Source organism: Capra hircus, chromosome 20 (assembly GCF_001704415.2).
Source record: "Capra hircus breed San Clemente chromosome 20, ASM170441v1, whole genome shotgun sequence".
In the NCBI taxonomy this organism is placed as follows: Eukaryota; Metazoa; Chordata; class Mammalia; order Artiodactyla; family Bovidae; genus Capra; species Capra hircus.
This window is the reverse complement of record NC_030827.1, coordinates 4,674,908-4,690,076: the sequence shown is the minus strand read 5'-3', so window position 1 is coordinate 4,690,076 and position 15,169 is coordinate 4,674,908. Positions and strand designations below refer to the sequence as shown.

Genomic DNA, 15,169 nt, shown 5'->3' with positions numbered 1-15,169 from the left:
TCAGACCCCTGGCTCTCAGATTCCCCAAAGCCCAGAGGCAAGCCCGGCGTGTGCAGAATCCACCTCACGGTTCCCCAGCTCTGCTCCTGCACGGCTGCCCATTCATTCATTCACTCAGCAATCATTCTGCAGCTGTCAGCAGCATCTGCTCTGTGCTGGAGGCTGAGCTAGGACCTCAAGACCCAGTGTGAACCAAACAAAGGCAGCCCCTGCCTGCCTGAAGCCAGAGTCAAGCAGAGGTCTATAACAAACGTGCAGTCACGGAGGAGACGAGTGCCAGGAAAAGATGGCCTCCCCACTGCACAAGAGCGGAGGCTGCAGGGTGTACGGTCCCAGAGGGGCTGGCCTTTCTCTGCGAGTCCACATTCATCACTTGCTAGCAGTGGCCTTGGGAATTTGCCCCACCCCCTTGTGCCTCAGTTTCCCAGTTTGTCAAGCAGTGCCCCCCTCCTTGGGTGGCTCTGAGGTGGTCCACGTGTTAACACGTGGAAAGTGCTAATTTAGCACAGCACCTAGCCCCATGAGTGACTGCTCACCATTCCACCTGTTACTACCAGGCGTCAGGGTGCGAGGTAGAGAAGACCACAGCCTTTTCTTCCTTCCAAAGGAGAATCTCATTCTCTCCTCACCAAATCCCTGGGAGGGCGGTCTCAGCAGAGGTGGGACCGCCGGACCCAGGAAATCAGGTCAGAAAGAACAGCACAGTGGGACTTCCCTGCGGTCCAGTGATTACAACTCCACCTTCCAAGGGAGGGGACGTGGGTTCAGTCACGCTGGGGGAACTAGGTCCCACATGCCGTGGGGTCTGGCCAAACATTTTTTTGGAAAAAAAAAAAAAAAAGAGGGGCACAGTGAGGTCCCTATGGGTCCAGAATGAGACAGAAGGCAGGGTGTCAGGCCCCCAGGTTACAGCTGCTTCACACGGTGGGGAGTGCCCACCCCCCCTTCTCCTGCCCCCAGGCTCCCGTCCCCGCTCTGCTCTCTGCTTACCTTTCCCTGCCTGGCCTTTCCTTCTGGATTCTGCCCAGGCTCTCTTGACCTCAATAGCACAGAGCTGAGGTTCTGAATTCCAGAAAGACTTGGAACATTTTTAAAATATTTTTTATCTGGGCTCAGCAATGCAAAAAAGAAAAAAAGCATGTGCGCACATGCGCGCACACACGCAAATGAAAGACCCATTAAGAATTTTCATACACAAACAGTAAAGCTTTGCCAAGCCGCGCAGGAAGGATCAATACCACATTTGGGAGAGTAGTTATCCTGGGACGGCGGGGGGAGATGTGTCAAAGATGGAAATGGGAGACAGGTAGTGTCTATGCTATTTGATATTCCCAATAGAGTGTATGAAAAGTTCTAAAAAAGCTTAAAGGTACCAAAAAAGAAATCAGATGCTACAACACAAAAGTGAATGCCTGACGCACACAGCACGCATGAATCCCACAGCCTGAAAGAAAGAAGGCCGACACCCACTCACCGCCCGGTCTATTTCTGTGACCTTGAAGGATGGACAAAACTAACCCATGGTGAGGGAAGCCAGGGGTAGGGTACCCTTTTGGTTGGGGTCTTGACCAGGATGGGACGTGACAGAGCCCTCTCGGGAGCAGGGACTGTTCTGTGTCTGGATCTGGGGGTGGGCATATGTACATAAAAAGCCATTAAGCTGTACGCTTTACGGTGAGCTATACTTCAATTTAAAAAGTAATTAAAAAGCTAAGAAGTTTAAAGTTAAGAAGAAAGAACATCAAATAATTGGCCATTGAACCCCCGCATGGGCTTAGCATAAAAAAATAAAGAGATTCTTTCTGAGTTTCTTTCCATACCAACTTGATGTTTGATTCCGTCATTTCCATATCCACCCATACCTCCTCTGCAGACCATCTTGAAAAAGGTACGAAAGGCAGATACACAGGGGAAGTGTTCCCAAGCCCAAAGGACGTGGGCAACCAGGTGGGAATCCGGATTCTGCCCTTACTCGCCATGGGAGCTGGGCTGAGTGACGCCCCTCTCTGAGACTCAGTGATCTGATGAGCAAAGGTGGTCAGGGTTAAATGAGACAGCGCTCAGCACTGTGCTTGGCACATACCAGGCACTCAAAAAAATGGGGCCTGTTATGGGCCACGCTTTCACCCTCTAGAGCAATGTTTCACCAACTGCAAGTTGAGACTGACTAGGGAATTGAGGGGCTTCCCTGGTGGCTCAGCTGATAAAGAATCCACCTGCAATGCAGGAGACCTGGGTTCAATCCCTGGGTTGGGAAGATCCCAGGGAGAAAGGAAAGGCTACCCACTCCAGTATTCTGGCCTGCAGTCCATGGGGTCGCAAAGAGTCGGACACAACTAAGCGACTTTCACCTTCACTTTTGCGGGCTTCCCTGATAGCTCAGTTGGTAAAGAATCCGTGTGCAATGCAGGAGACCCTGGTTCGATTCCTGGGTCAGGAAGATCCGCTGGAGAAGGGATAGGCTACCCACTCCAGTATTCTTGGGCTTCCCCTGTGGCTCAGCTGGTAAAGAATCTGCCTGCACTGTGGGAGACTTAGGTTCAATCCCTGGGCTGGGAAGATACCCTGGAGAAGGGAACAGCTACCCACTTCAATATTCTGGCCTACAATCCATGGGGTTGCAAAGTCAGACACGACTGAGCAACTCTTACAGCAAGTTGAGAAATCAACTTAGTGGGCTGTGACCAGCATTTTAAAAAACATTACATGGGACTTTCCTGGTAGTCCAGTGGCTAAGACTCCACGCTCCCAATGGAGGGGGCCCGGGTTTGATTCCTGGTCAGGGAACTAGACCCCACGTGCCGAAACTAATAAGGATCTGGGGCAGTCAGATAAACAATTTTTTTTTAATGCTGCAATATTTAAAACTTGGAGGGCTGGAGCCTTGAGCCTGGAGAGCTACAGTCCATAGGATCGCAGAGATGGACACGACTGAAGTGACTGAGCACGCACACAAAATAAAGTGAAAGGTACCTTTCTGCACTGCCTGTATAAAGGAATCATTGCCGGGCTGAGTTTTCACATGTTGTCCACTGGGCTGCGATATAAAATGCCTTTCTTTTTCTTGGCCATGCCTTGCAGCATGTGGGATCCCAGTTCTCCAACCAGGGATTGAACCCTCGTTCCCTCGTCAGAGTCTTAACCACTGGAGTGCCAGGGAAGTCCTCATAAACTGTATTTCTTACAAAGGGTAGATGTCGAAAGTGATTAAGAGCCCTGTTCCACTAAACTCCACACAGTTCTGACACAGCAGGTACCACCTCAATGCAACAAAGCTCGGTTCTTGGAATTAAATAGGACCAATAATGTAATATGAGAATAATTCCAGTATCTCCAAGAAAGTCAGATGTTTGCTTTTTTTTTTTTTAAGCCAACATGCTCCGACGCTGAGGGCAGATGAGGGATAGCTGGTCAGAGGAGGTGGCTTCAGACGTGGGCACTCATGCTCAGACCTGAATCCCTGGGGCCGGGAGAAAGAGGTCTCATGGCTGCACACCCTGACGGTGTGTGGCCAGCTCGGCCCCCGGGTGTCTGCCCTTCAGGAAGAGCGAGGTGGCTCCAGGGGAGCATCTGTAGTCCCACATGAGATGGTTTTAGGTGGAACCGAGACAGGGCGGCTAGTCATCCAGTGAGGGAGCTCCCCCCGACTCGGCTTCTCCATCAGTCTCCTGCAAGAGACTAGAAGAGAGTCTCACTTTGGTTCCGTGGACCTTTTTAACACCGCACAATCTCACTTTTTAATAAATCCAAGAGCAGGCTTCAGGCTTTGAACTTTCCACCAGCAACAGCCAAATTTTCTTCGAAATTCACGTCTTTGAATTTTATGGATACTTCACATTCACAGCAGATGATGTTGGTCTTACCTTCTGTTTTTAACTCATCTGTTTAAATCTTTAAAGCAAGTCCACACAAATAGAATAGAAAGTTTATAATAGTATGGGTAGAGGCAGATATGGCAAAAGGTGTCAAAATGGCCTGGGAATGGAATAGATTTAACAAAGCTGCTAAAACCTTCCCAAATCTGCGGAGTCCTACTGTGGCCTTCTACAGCCTGACATCAGTGAGCGTCACTAAAGGACACACCCTCTGCTGCGTAAGAGGGGACAGAGCTCAGGAGAGAAGAATCAGAGACCCTTAAGGAAGAGCAAAGTCAAGGCCAGCCAGCCAAGCAGCTGTGGAGAACTCTTCATGGACCCAGGATTTTTTCAATAGAATGGTTTCTGCCTCTGTGCCTTAGAACTCAGGTCACCGTCACCAGGCCTTTCTGCAAATACCTACGCATTCTGCGCGGCCATAACCAAGTCTCTGGGCTTCAGAGGCAAAGAACCTACCAGTGCAGGAGATGCGAGAGACACAGGCTTGATTCCTGGGTCGGGAAGATTCCCTGGAGTAGGAAATGGCAACCCACTCCAGCATTCTAGCCTGAAGAACCCCATGGACAGAGGAGCCGGGTGTGCTAGTCCTCGGGGTTGCAAAGAGACAACCATGAATCAGCACCTGAGCATGTAACAAAGTCTCTGTTAGATCTGTCCTGCCGTACTTCCTTACTCTCCCCTTTAACCAGAGTCACCCTTCTAAACTTTTCTGAGACCACCTGAGTCTTAACAGAAGTGCACAGACAGTAGGGAGAGTTCCCACACAGTCTTCAGCAGTGTCCCCTCGTGTTACATCTTACAGAGCCAGAGAAAACCACAGAAGAATTCTTGAAACTAGGAGATGAACACTGGTACAATACCATTAGGGAAAAGACAAACCTATCTGGGAGTTTACCAGTTTTTCCACCAATGTCCTTTGTTTTCTCATCTAGGATCCAATCTAGGATCCTCCTTAGTCTCCAGTCTCCCCTTGTCCGTCATGACTGTGACACTTTTGAAGAGGCTTTGCCACTGACTCTGTAGAATACCTGTCAAACCAGGACGGCCTGACGTCTTCCGGTGATGCAAGCCAGGCTGTGCGTCTCTGGGATGAATCCCACAGGGCTGTCCCCTGCTGAAAGCCCCCCAGTGGGGACGTGAGGCCACACGTCTTAGCACTCGGCTAAGATGAGGTCTGCAGGATTCTCCTAGCCGTTACTACTTCCTACTTTGTAACTGCTAAATATTTGGGGGGAGATACTCTGAGACTCCCAGATGAAATATTTTGTCTCTATTGAAAAAATATTTTGTCTCTACTTAAACTTTTGCCCACCATCCATTGGCACCCCACTCCAGTACTCTTTCCTGGAAAATCCCATGGATGGAGAAGCCTGGAAGGTTGCAGTCCATGGGGTCGCTGAGGGTTGGACACGACTGAGCAACTTCACTTTCATGCACTGGAGAAGGAAACGGCAACCGACTCCAGTGTTCTTGCCTGGAGGAATCCCAGGGACGGGGGAGCCTGATGGGCTGCCATCTATTGGGTCGCACAGAGTCAGACACAACTGAAGCGACTTAGCAGCAGCAGCAGCAGATTTTAACTGAAACAATTATTACTGTGGGGTTTTAATGGTGACTTTTAAACTGTCATTTCCAGATTTATTAATTGAAATTACCTGTGCCCTCCCTCTTTTCTTTTGGTCTTAAAGTATATATATATATTATATATATCTTGGCAGGAATTTACAAACTTTTCAGGAGGCAAAGCTGGCCTTGAGAGAAATCATCTCTTTCTACGTTTCCACCAGAAAACAGTCCACAACCCAGGCCTTCTTCCTTTCCATGTTTTCTCTTCTTTCCTTCCTTCACCGGCTTCTGCCTCACCCATCACCTCGATTTTCAGAGCTGGTGAGCACCAGGTTGGCCTGGCATTATCAAAAAAACTAGCCATGCAGCATCTATGGAGTCTAAACTAGGATGGACATTCATTCACTCCTGGGTCTTAGCACATGCTTCGTTTACCAATCCTGAGTGTCTACGGTAAGTGCAAGGTCTGCACGAGGCACCTCAACCTAAACACACTCTAATCTTTACACCACCTTTATCAGAGCTGCAAGCTCCTTCCCATTTTACAGATGAGGAAACTGAGGCTCATTCGTCTAGCTAACAAACATTTAGTGTCCACAAGTGCCAGTCACCACTATTGGTGTTGGAGAAAGGAGAGTGAACAAGACAGGCAAGGCCCATGAACTGAGGAACTGGTGTTTTCGTGGAGGGGATAGACAAAACAGAGACATGGCTGTTTTGAAGCGTGCTAAGTGTACACAGGAGCACACAGGGTGATGTGGGGATGATCATGGGGACACTGCAAGGCTGAGTGGTCAGGGCGGGACCTCTGAGCAGAGACCTGTGGGGAGAGGACGAGTTGGCCATGCTGAGACCAGGAAGGGCCTCCAAGCGGCAGGGTAAGGGGGGAGCATGGTCGAGCTGGTCACCCAGCATCAGTGCCCACACGGCTGGAGCATGGGGAGCAGGGATGGTGCAGGACGATCTCGGCGGTGACGGGGAAGGGCGGGTCTCGCAGGCCCCTGCGGGCGGGGGAAGGCCTCTACTGTCCTCAGCAGTGGCTGTGCAGCGGCGCACTGAGCGCCCAGGAGGGCGGACCCCATCTCACCCTGAGTGACCCTGGCGGTCAGCGACAGCGCCAGGTTCCGGCTGAGGTTGGCCTGGCCTCCGTCTGCCCCGGCCAGGCCCTTCCTCCTCCACACAGCACCGGCCCAGGCCCTCAGGCAGGGCTCCAAACGCTGTGGAACTCAGGGTCTGGCTCTGGAGTATGTTTTTGTGCTCAGTGAGACACACGGGTGCGGCCGACACCCTGGCTCTGTGCTCACCCAAGAGCACTCTGGGTCTCTCGGTCTGGAAGGACCTGAGCCCTGGATGCACGCAGGCACCAGCTCCCACGCAAGCCGGGCTCGATTCTGCCACTCGAGCCTCGGGGCGGTCTGCTGCTTTCTCAGCTCTGCCATTCGCACGCTCTCGCTCCCTTTTCTTTCTCTAACAAGTTCACAGCCATGCAGCTTGGCGCAGTTAGGGCCCAGACTGGGGAGCCAGGAAGCCTGGGTTCAGTCCCGCCTCTGCCACTAGCCAGCTGTCCCTGGGTAAGTTAGCTAGCTCCAGATGTATCTTAAGAATCAGGTGGGTTTCACTTTATTTACTATTATTATGGTTTTATGACCTTGCTATGCAGGACCTTAGTGCCCTGATCAAGGACAGGACCCAGACCCCTGCACGGAGAGCATGGACTCTTAACCACTAGACCACCAGGGAAGGCCTAGCTCCTGAAACGCACAGCGTTCATAATAACAGACCCTGTACCACCTCACAGCAACGGCTGAGATGAAATCAGTTAAGAGATGCGAGAAGGCCATGCAGGTGCCCTGAGACCTCTCCTCGGGGTTAGCTCTGCCCGTCACCAGCACGAGGGCCAAGTAGGTCAGCCTGCCTGCCCCTTCGGAGTATCAGCCCCACTGCCGCACACAGCAGGGGAACCCTGTCCTCGTCCCCCCTCCGAGGACACGGATGAGTCTGCTTCACCTCTCTCTCTCCTCCCTGGCATGCAGGGGCCTGGTCCTGAATAAACGCTGTTTGTTGAAAGAATGAATAAGGAATTAACAAACACGCAGGAGCGTGGGGTGGGTAAATGTACGTCAAAGGTAAGATTGAAAACTTGTAATTACTCAGGACAAACACTGTGAACAGCACTTCTGGCAGAGCTGGGGGATGAAGACAAGGCCTGAGGCACAGCACTGCTGAAAGGCAAGAAACACTGTGGAAACAGGGGCAGACGTAACCGAGCCAACAAACAGTAAAGAACCCCAAAGGACTGGCTTTGGGGTAAGAGCAATCAGGCTCCCACATCCAGGAACCACCACCTACTGGCTGTGCTGTGGTCTTGGCGAGGCCACCGTGTCCAGCTGGGCAGGCTGTCCTGCCCAAGGACACCTGACCGAGGCAGGGGGTGAGGGCTGGAGTCTCGCCCACGCTCGGTCACAGGAGGTTTCAGGGCTGTATCAGGCTCCAGGGGCCCCACCCAAGAGGCTTTTAACATGACTCCCCCCAGAGGTGGCAGAGAGGTGGCCAGACGCCCCTGGAAACCTGCCCAAGTGCTCCACACCTCCATCCCCATCTGCAAAGTGGAGCCAAGGAGCGCCGCTGGGCCTCACCAGGCGGGCGGGCGATACTCGTCCACCTCCACGCGCTCTGCGCCCAGGGCCTAGAACAACGCCTGGCACACAGTAGGCAATAAGTGCATTTGCTGAACACACGAGTGAATGAGCGGGCTAAGGCACCCCTGGACTCTTTTCCTACAGGTGGCCTGTATGTGAGTCAGGCCCTGATGGATGCAGGGGGCTCAGACCATGAACCCTAGCACACTCGCCCCCCCTCAGTCGGGAAGAAGGCAGAGAGGGCGAGGCTAATTGGGGGCTGGAACGCACTTTTTCCAGTCAGCTGGGAAAGGCGATAAGGAGCTGGCCATGGGAATCCGGGGACTGGGAGTGGGGGAGGGACGGCCCATTCACACAGTGCAGGGAGGTTAAGGTTCCGGCCCCAGCGGAATGCAGGCTGGGTGTGGGGCTGGGCCTGGGAGCAAAGTTCCTGAATGACTGGCTGGCCGGGTCAGGGCCCCAGTTCCCTCTTGGGAACCTGCACAGCCAAGAGCAGCGTTTCATCAAAACAGGAAAAATCATAGAGGAAAAATGCGCAAGTAAGGGCACTGGTATTTACAGGGAACGGCCCTGCCTCAACCCAAGGCCTGAAAGATAAATTGAGGGGCGGGGGGAGACACAGAGGGGGGATGGACATGCATGGGAGAGAACCGCCCCTAATAAGGTCACCCGCTGTCCCCGGGCCTGGGGGAGCCTGGGAAGTGATGAATGGGGCCTGGGCTACATGGCAGGAGCAGGCGATGTGAGTTTCAGAAGTCACAACCTCAGGGAGGTTCTCCTGGCGCCAGGACCTCCTGACCGGGTGCTGCCACCCAAAGTGCTTCGGAAACAGGGACGTGCTCTCCCAGGTGTTACCTACAGGCAGGAAGTACAGACCTTGCCCCAAACCTGGCACGTAGGAGCCTCGGGATCCTGGGCAGATCCCTCATCAGCGCCCAACCCTCTTTGCTTTCTTTGGACAACAGGGCACACCCACCCTGGACCACAGGGCGCTTGGAAGGTCAGCTGAGAGCATGAACTTGGACCTGCTGGGCACACAATAGGTTTTCCCTGGGTTCCTCTGAGCCGCCTTGACCACCAGCGTCACCACTGTGACAGGCGGTGATTCGGCAAAGGCTCCTGGGCCCCACCCCAAACTTCCGGGACACACGGTCCTGGCCTCTGACTTTTTTCTGTATCAACACAAGGACTCTGGTCTTGCCAAGTGCAAGCCATGAGTGGCTCCTCTAGTGTGTGATGAAAGTCACCACCCTCACCTGGACGCTGAAGGAGGCTCTGACATGAGCTATTCACGAAGACCTGCTTAGAAAGCTTAAAGGGGCAAAGACTTCTCTAGGATAAAGGTCACCCTCCCAGCTGTGCCCTGCGAGGCCCTAGCGGCCTGGCCCAGCTGAGCCCTCCCATCCGGGGTCTGCCGGGCTCTGCCCCGCAGACACCTGTACCCGGACAATGTTCCCTCCCTGGAGGGCCCGCGCCCATGCTGACCCCTCCACCTGGGCCTCCTCGCAGAGATCCCAAAGCATCTTTCAGAAAGCTACTCAAGCCATCACTGCTGTGAGGTTTCCCCTGACCTCTACAAGAGCCCCCGTGTTCTTCCTTTCTCATAGCAGCTGATAAGTACAAATTTTATTGGATGCTTGATTTAATCGCTGAAAATGGAGACTCCATGACAGGAGGAGCTATATCCCTCCTGTTCACCACTGCTCCCCACCCCCAGTGCCCAGCACAACCACCAGCATAATGTGTACATAACGAGAGGGCGAATGGATGAGTGACTGAACAGCCCAGGGTATGAAAAATGAAATGGGAAGTAAAGCAAAGAGCAGATGGAGAGCCCCAGATTTTATTACCACCACGCTAGGAGCTATAAAGGAAGAAGAAAGGAACAGGAGGTGGGAACTCAGTCATACCTGAGGGCTGCCTGGGGTCCTGGGGGCTGAGGGGACCCCAGGAGGAGGCGGTTGCGCGCCAGGTGGCCATGATGGAGTGTTTGCTGACAATTCATGCACCATTTCACCCTGCCTCACACAGTGCCTGGCGCTGGGCGGTAGTGAGGGTTACTAGCCTATTGTTACAGATGAGGAAACTGAGGCCCACGGGGATGAAGGACCTGCCCGGGATCCCACAGCTGGGAGGGGGTGGAGTCAGGGCTGTGACTACTCATTGCCGCACACAAGGAACAGTCCAGACCCTAGTCCAGTTCTAGACTCAAGGGGGGAAGTCTCTCACGCCTAGCATCCCTGCAAGAAAGTGAAACAAATTTCTTAGTATCTCCCTGAAACTGCTGGAGTAGAGATGCGTATGCTTTTTAGCAGATCAGGATGGTAAGAGGGGATGAACTAGACTCTCCAGGCCATCAGCTGAAGAACCTACCCCAGCCAAGTTCAATGCCAAGCATCTCATCTGCATCAGTCCATTTAATCCTCAGAACAGCCCTTGGAAGCAGGCATTATCCTAAGGACCATTTTACAGATGAGGAAACTGAATTTACAAGTTCCCGTTACTCCTAATCTAAGATGCTTAACGCATTGCAGATATTCTCTTTAGTGTATTTTTCTAGTGAAATTCAACGTACATCACTGTGTTCCTCAGGCCCACAAGTGGCCTTGGGACCCCAATGCTGTGTCCCAAACGCTTTCTGATTCTCCATCTGTGAATTTCCTGCTCTGGGGTTTTCAGGGGCTCCAACCCTTGGCCCTAGTTCCCACGGTGGCCCACAGGTCTGCCATGTGAGGCACTTTTATATGCAGAGCTTCGGTCTGAGGTAAGCCTCCACAGTCTGTTTTCAGTCTCCTTGAGGGTGTGAAGGAGAATTCTTCCATCAGGAAGAACAGTCCCGCACTGTTTGGGAAACATACTAATACAAGCCAGTGGCCCTCAGCTCCCCTCTGCCCATGCCCCAGGTAGCTTTTACATTCACTTGGTCCCCTTCTCCTTCCTAAGAACCATCCCTGCTCAAGAGCCCGCCACGGCTCCCCAGTGCCTGATGCAGCAGACGCAACCCCCGTGCCAGGTTCCTCCAGGTGGTCCACACTCCGGGCCCACCTCCCCGCCCCACTGCGTCCCTTGCCCTTTCCCACACTGCTGCCCCTGCCTCCAGTGGCCAGAGTGGAGCCCCTTGGCCAGAGTGTCGCACCCCCCACCCCACGCCTGATCCTGACCTGACTCTTCTCTCGAGGGTCCCTCCTGCAGGAAGCCCCCACCCACCCATTCCCTGCCTGTGCACATCCTGCCTTTCGGCTTCTCTCCTAGTCACGTGCTGTTGCCTGTGTGGCACTGACTCCTCTCCAGCCTACATGAACTGACCTCACCTTTCTAAGGGGATTCTCGGCTCCTTGCGAGTGACGCTCAAGTTCACCCACCTGGACCTGGCATTCCAGCCTTGCCACACCTTCTCCAGCCTGGCGGCTTCCCCAGCCTCACTCTCAGCCCAGTTTCTCGCGGAGAAGACACTGCCACCCCCTGGGGAACTGGGGGGTCACGGATCAGGCACCTACTTGTTCTCTGGTCTCAAGTGCTGTCCAGTTCCCTCCTGCCCGCAGGCCATGAACTAAGTCATCAATCCAGTGTCCTTTCTGTAAATTGAAAAGGATATGACTTGCAATTTAATAAGTGACATTTGATTAGTTGCAGATCAACATTTCCAAAACATCCAGTCCTTGTGGAAAATGTGAATCAAAGAGGCCTCTTGGCAGGAAGGCTGGACACCTCAAGAGCCAGCGGCTGCTGGCCTGGCCCCTGCCGGCTGCACCCAGGCCCGAGTCTGCAGCAGAAACTTGCAGGCTGCCCACGGCACAAACAGATGCCAGCTGCCCACTCAAACTTGCCCGGCTGTGCTGAGGGTCAAGGGCACGCTCCTCATCGCGCCCACGATGCAGTCTCCGGTCAGTTCACTGCAGGCTGAGAGTTCACTCCTGGCCCTGCCTCTGGACGGGCCTGGACCCCTCACCCGGGCATCTACCCAGCTCTGCTCTCCACAAGGCCTCGAGGTGGCATGAAGGGGAGGCCACCCAGAGCCCCGCACCAAGTTAGATGAGAAGGTCCCCAAAGACCCCTGGACATTTTTGCTCAGATAACTCTTGATGGTTTAATTGTCCATCTTCCTTGTGGGAATGGAAGCTCCATGAGAGGGGTACCATGTCTGTGGTGTTCAGCTCCACACCCTAGAGCCAGCCACAGCACATGGCACACAGCAGGTGCTCAACAGGTAACTGTTACATGAACAAACGACCAAATACGCAGGCAGGGTGCTGGCTGGACGAAGACCACCTCAGCAGACATGCTTTGGGAGAACTTACAGCCCCGTCAAGCCACCAGTGGAGGAGTGAGGGGGCACACAGGAGGTCGTGTCCCCTGGATCCAGAGCAGGTGTGGCTGCATTTCCTCTCCCACGCCCAGGGCCCTCCTGGAAATCAGTATCACCATCTCTGCCCGGAGGTGCTTCCTGGGATTCTGAGAAACACCACCCCAGGCCAGGGGTGGGGGTGTGGTGGCGGGGACCATCCCAGCCCACGGCTGCGGTCACCCAGGGCAGCCGCCAGCCACGCCCACCCTGCCCCTACGGGAGGTCCAAATCCAACCTGTCCCTCCGCAGTTTCATCCCTACGGTGCGGCAGACATTCCTGGGTTTCGGCACCAAATACAGAAATAAATAAAGTGGGGCAGAGCCACCCTGACCCCAGGGTCCTGAGATTCCTACTTAAGGGAGAAGACACGGCTGTTAAGTAATGCAAAGGTTATCTTTTTTCTTTCTTAAATCGCTTTTGTAAGAAATCACATTTGGAATAATAGCAACAAATCAATACTCCCTGAATCCTAAGAATGTTACATGACTAACTGCCAAACGGGCTTAGACAGACTGCGTATGGGATTCTCACAACCACCCTGTGCGGGAAGTACCCCTTGCCCTCCTCACCTCACACAGCGGGGGACACTGAGGAAGCCTGCAGAAGTCAGTGATTCAGCTGACGGAGCAAACAGCAGGGCCAGAGCTCAAGCCCTGAGTGTTTGCTTGGGTTTCCCCTCCTCTCCTGATGGTCACAATGTGCCAGAGGTTTCTTAAGAGTACAGAGGCCAGGGCCCTGCTTCCGCACACACACTCTCTCGGTGGGAATCTGCATTTGAACCAGCAACTGCCCCAGCTGGCCGTGCAGACTGTGACTCCCTGGGCCTCAACTTTCCCATCTGCGAAAGGGGTGGCCCCTTCCCCACAGAGCCACGTGGACGATCAAGGCATGCCAAGAGGTACGGAGCACAACTGCCCCCTGCGGAAGGCGCTCTGGGCTGCCTGACCAGCCCTTCTGCTTCTGGAGCCCTGGGGGCCAGGAAGGGTCTCTAAAGACCAGCACACACTGTTGCGGGGGCTGCAGCTGGGCTGCTGTAGCTGCTTCCAGCTGGGGCAGGAGCAGACCCAGGAGCCGCTCACACATCATGGGGCCTGCCAGGCCCAGGGCACATTCCCACTCATTGCATCTTCTGTGCAATACCTTCAGGCAACAAGAGCACCCGGCGAACCAGTTCAGCCTGTGGGAGGGCGCACACCACGTCCACGCCTCACATCTCCATGCCAGGAAGTGACACCGGCCAACAAACAGCTGGTCCTCCCTGGGGACCTGCACCCTTGGTCAAGCCCGTGTGCCCCCTCTCCTCCAGGCTGTTACCACCAGCATGCTTAGGCAGATGCCAAAGTTGTAACACCACTACCTGCAGGGGCAGAGTGCCAAGTGGTGGCCTGTATCAAGGTCCAAGCACAGAAATATCTGTGCCAACTAAAATAATCGACACAGCCACGTGTGCTGGGCACTTAACACAGTGGGTGCTGCCGTGCTGAGCAGTTTACCGAGTTACCTCACTGTAGTTCCACTGCCCCCCAGGACAAAGGTACCATCACCAACCCTGCTGATGACGTGGGTAAGCTGTTAGCAAACCAGCTCTGCAAGCAACGGGGCTGTGGCTCACTGCCAGAGAGACCGCAATTCGATACACCTTTCTCAGTGTGCCCGTCACTGTCCTAGGCCCTGGGGACCTAGGCAGAGCAAGCCACTGACAGCCAGCTGGGAGACTTGGAGACCAAGCTCCCAGCCCTGGTCTCCACTGGCGCCTTCCAAAGGGAGACCTCCCTGACGGGGTTCCCCGTGTCCACGGTGGGCAGGAGGCCTACAGAAAGGCCCTGTGAGGAGGTGGTCTGGGTTAGAGACACTGGCCAACAGAAGCCAAGCCCTGCCGGCTCACCCACGACATGTGGCACACGCCAGACTGCAACAGAGTCGTGGACGATTACGTCACTTCTGAATCTACTCCTTCCCTGGAGAGTGGCCCTATGAGAACCTTAAAGCACTGGGCTCAAAGTGGAGGCACGAGAAATACAATACTGCCACCTCTCAAACGATGACAATATACCTGGTTCTGATTCTTTGGCAGTTTCCTTTTGGCCAGTGAAGCCTGGAGCGCCATTCTTCTGGAGGCACTGGAAATCCAGATGTTTATGTGAAATCTCCTTATCTGAAATGCTGGCATCTAACTTAAAAAATTATTTTAGATGGGAGAACCAAACAATCGCATCTGTGACTGGGCAGCATCCGATGCCCAATGCTGCCAGCTTAAGGTCTCTGCTTTAGATCAAGTGAGACAGAAGTTTCATAAACAGGGACAGGAAGAAGAGGGTCCTGTCAGTGCATTCGGCCCCACAATGAGCCAGTAGCTGGGAGGCGCTCTCAGCTCAGACTGGTAATCTGAGCACATCCCCAGAGAGCAGGGTGCACATCCCCAGAGAGCAGACTCAGAGAGAGAGCAGACTCAGAGAGGTGAAGTGAGCTGCCCAAGGACACACAGCGAGGGGCAGAAGCATCAGGATCGGGCCCCAGGTGCACCAGTCTTCAAAGCCCAGCTGCCCCATGTCTGTCTGGCACCTCCCAACAGTGGCTCAAGAACAAGCTGAGTCCTGGGCAGCTGACTCTCCATGCTCCAGGGCGTGTGAGGCAGGCGGAGGTCCAAGCCGGGTGACGTCTGTGCGGCCCCACAGTGAGGGGCCTGACCCAGGAAGGGGCGGGTGGGGTGGGGCAGGGAGGAGGTGAGTGAGCCCTCTCATTC

General features: G+C 54.1%; 1 protein-coding gene across 2 annotated transcripts in view; it reads right to left on the bottom strand.

Moving 5' to 3' along the window:
• ERGIC1 (endoplasmic reticulum-golgi intermediate compartment 1) overlaps positions 1–15,169 on the bottom strand; it is a 116,496-nt gene that overhangs the window by 82,898 nt on the left and 18,429 nt on the right. Inside the window, exon 1 of one of the 2 annotated variants that reach the window (XM_013972670.2) lies at positions 11,578–11,642. The exons of the other annotated variant lie outside the window; for it this stretch is intronic. Within the exon in view, the coding sequence (XP_013828124.1) occupies positions 11,578–11,627 (50 nt within the window). The 5' untranslated portion in view covers positions 11,628–11,642. Of the gene's footprint in view, positions 1–11,577; positions 11,643–15,169 lie in introns of those variants that run through there. 2 annotated transcript variants of the gene reach the window in all.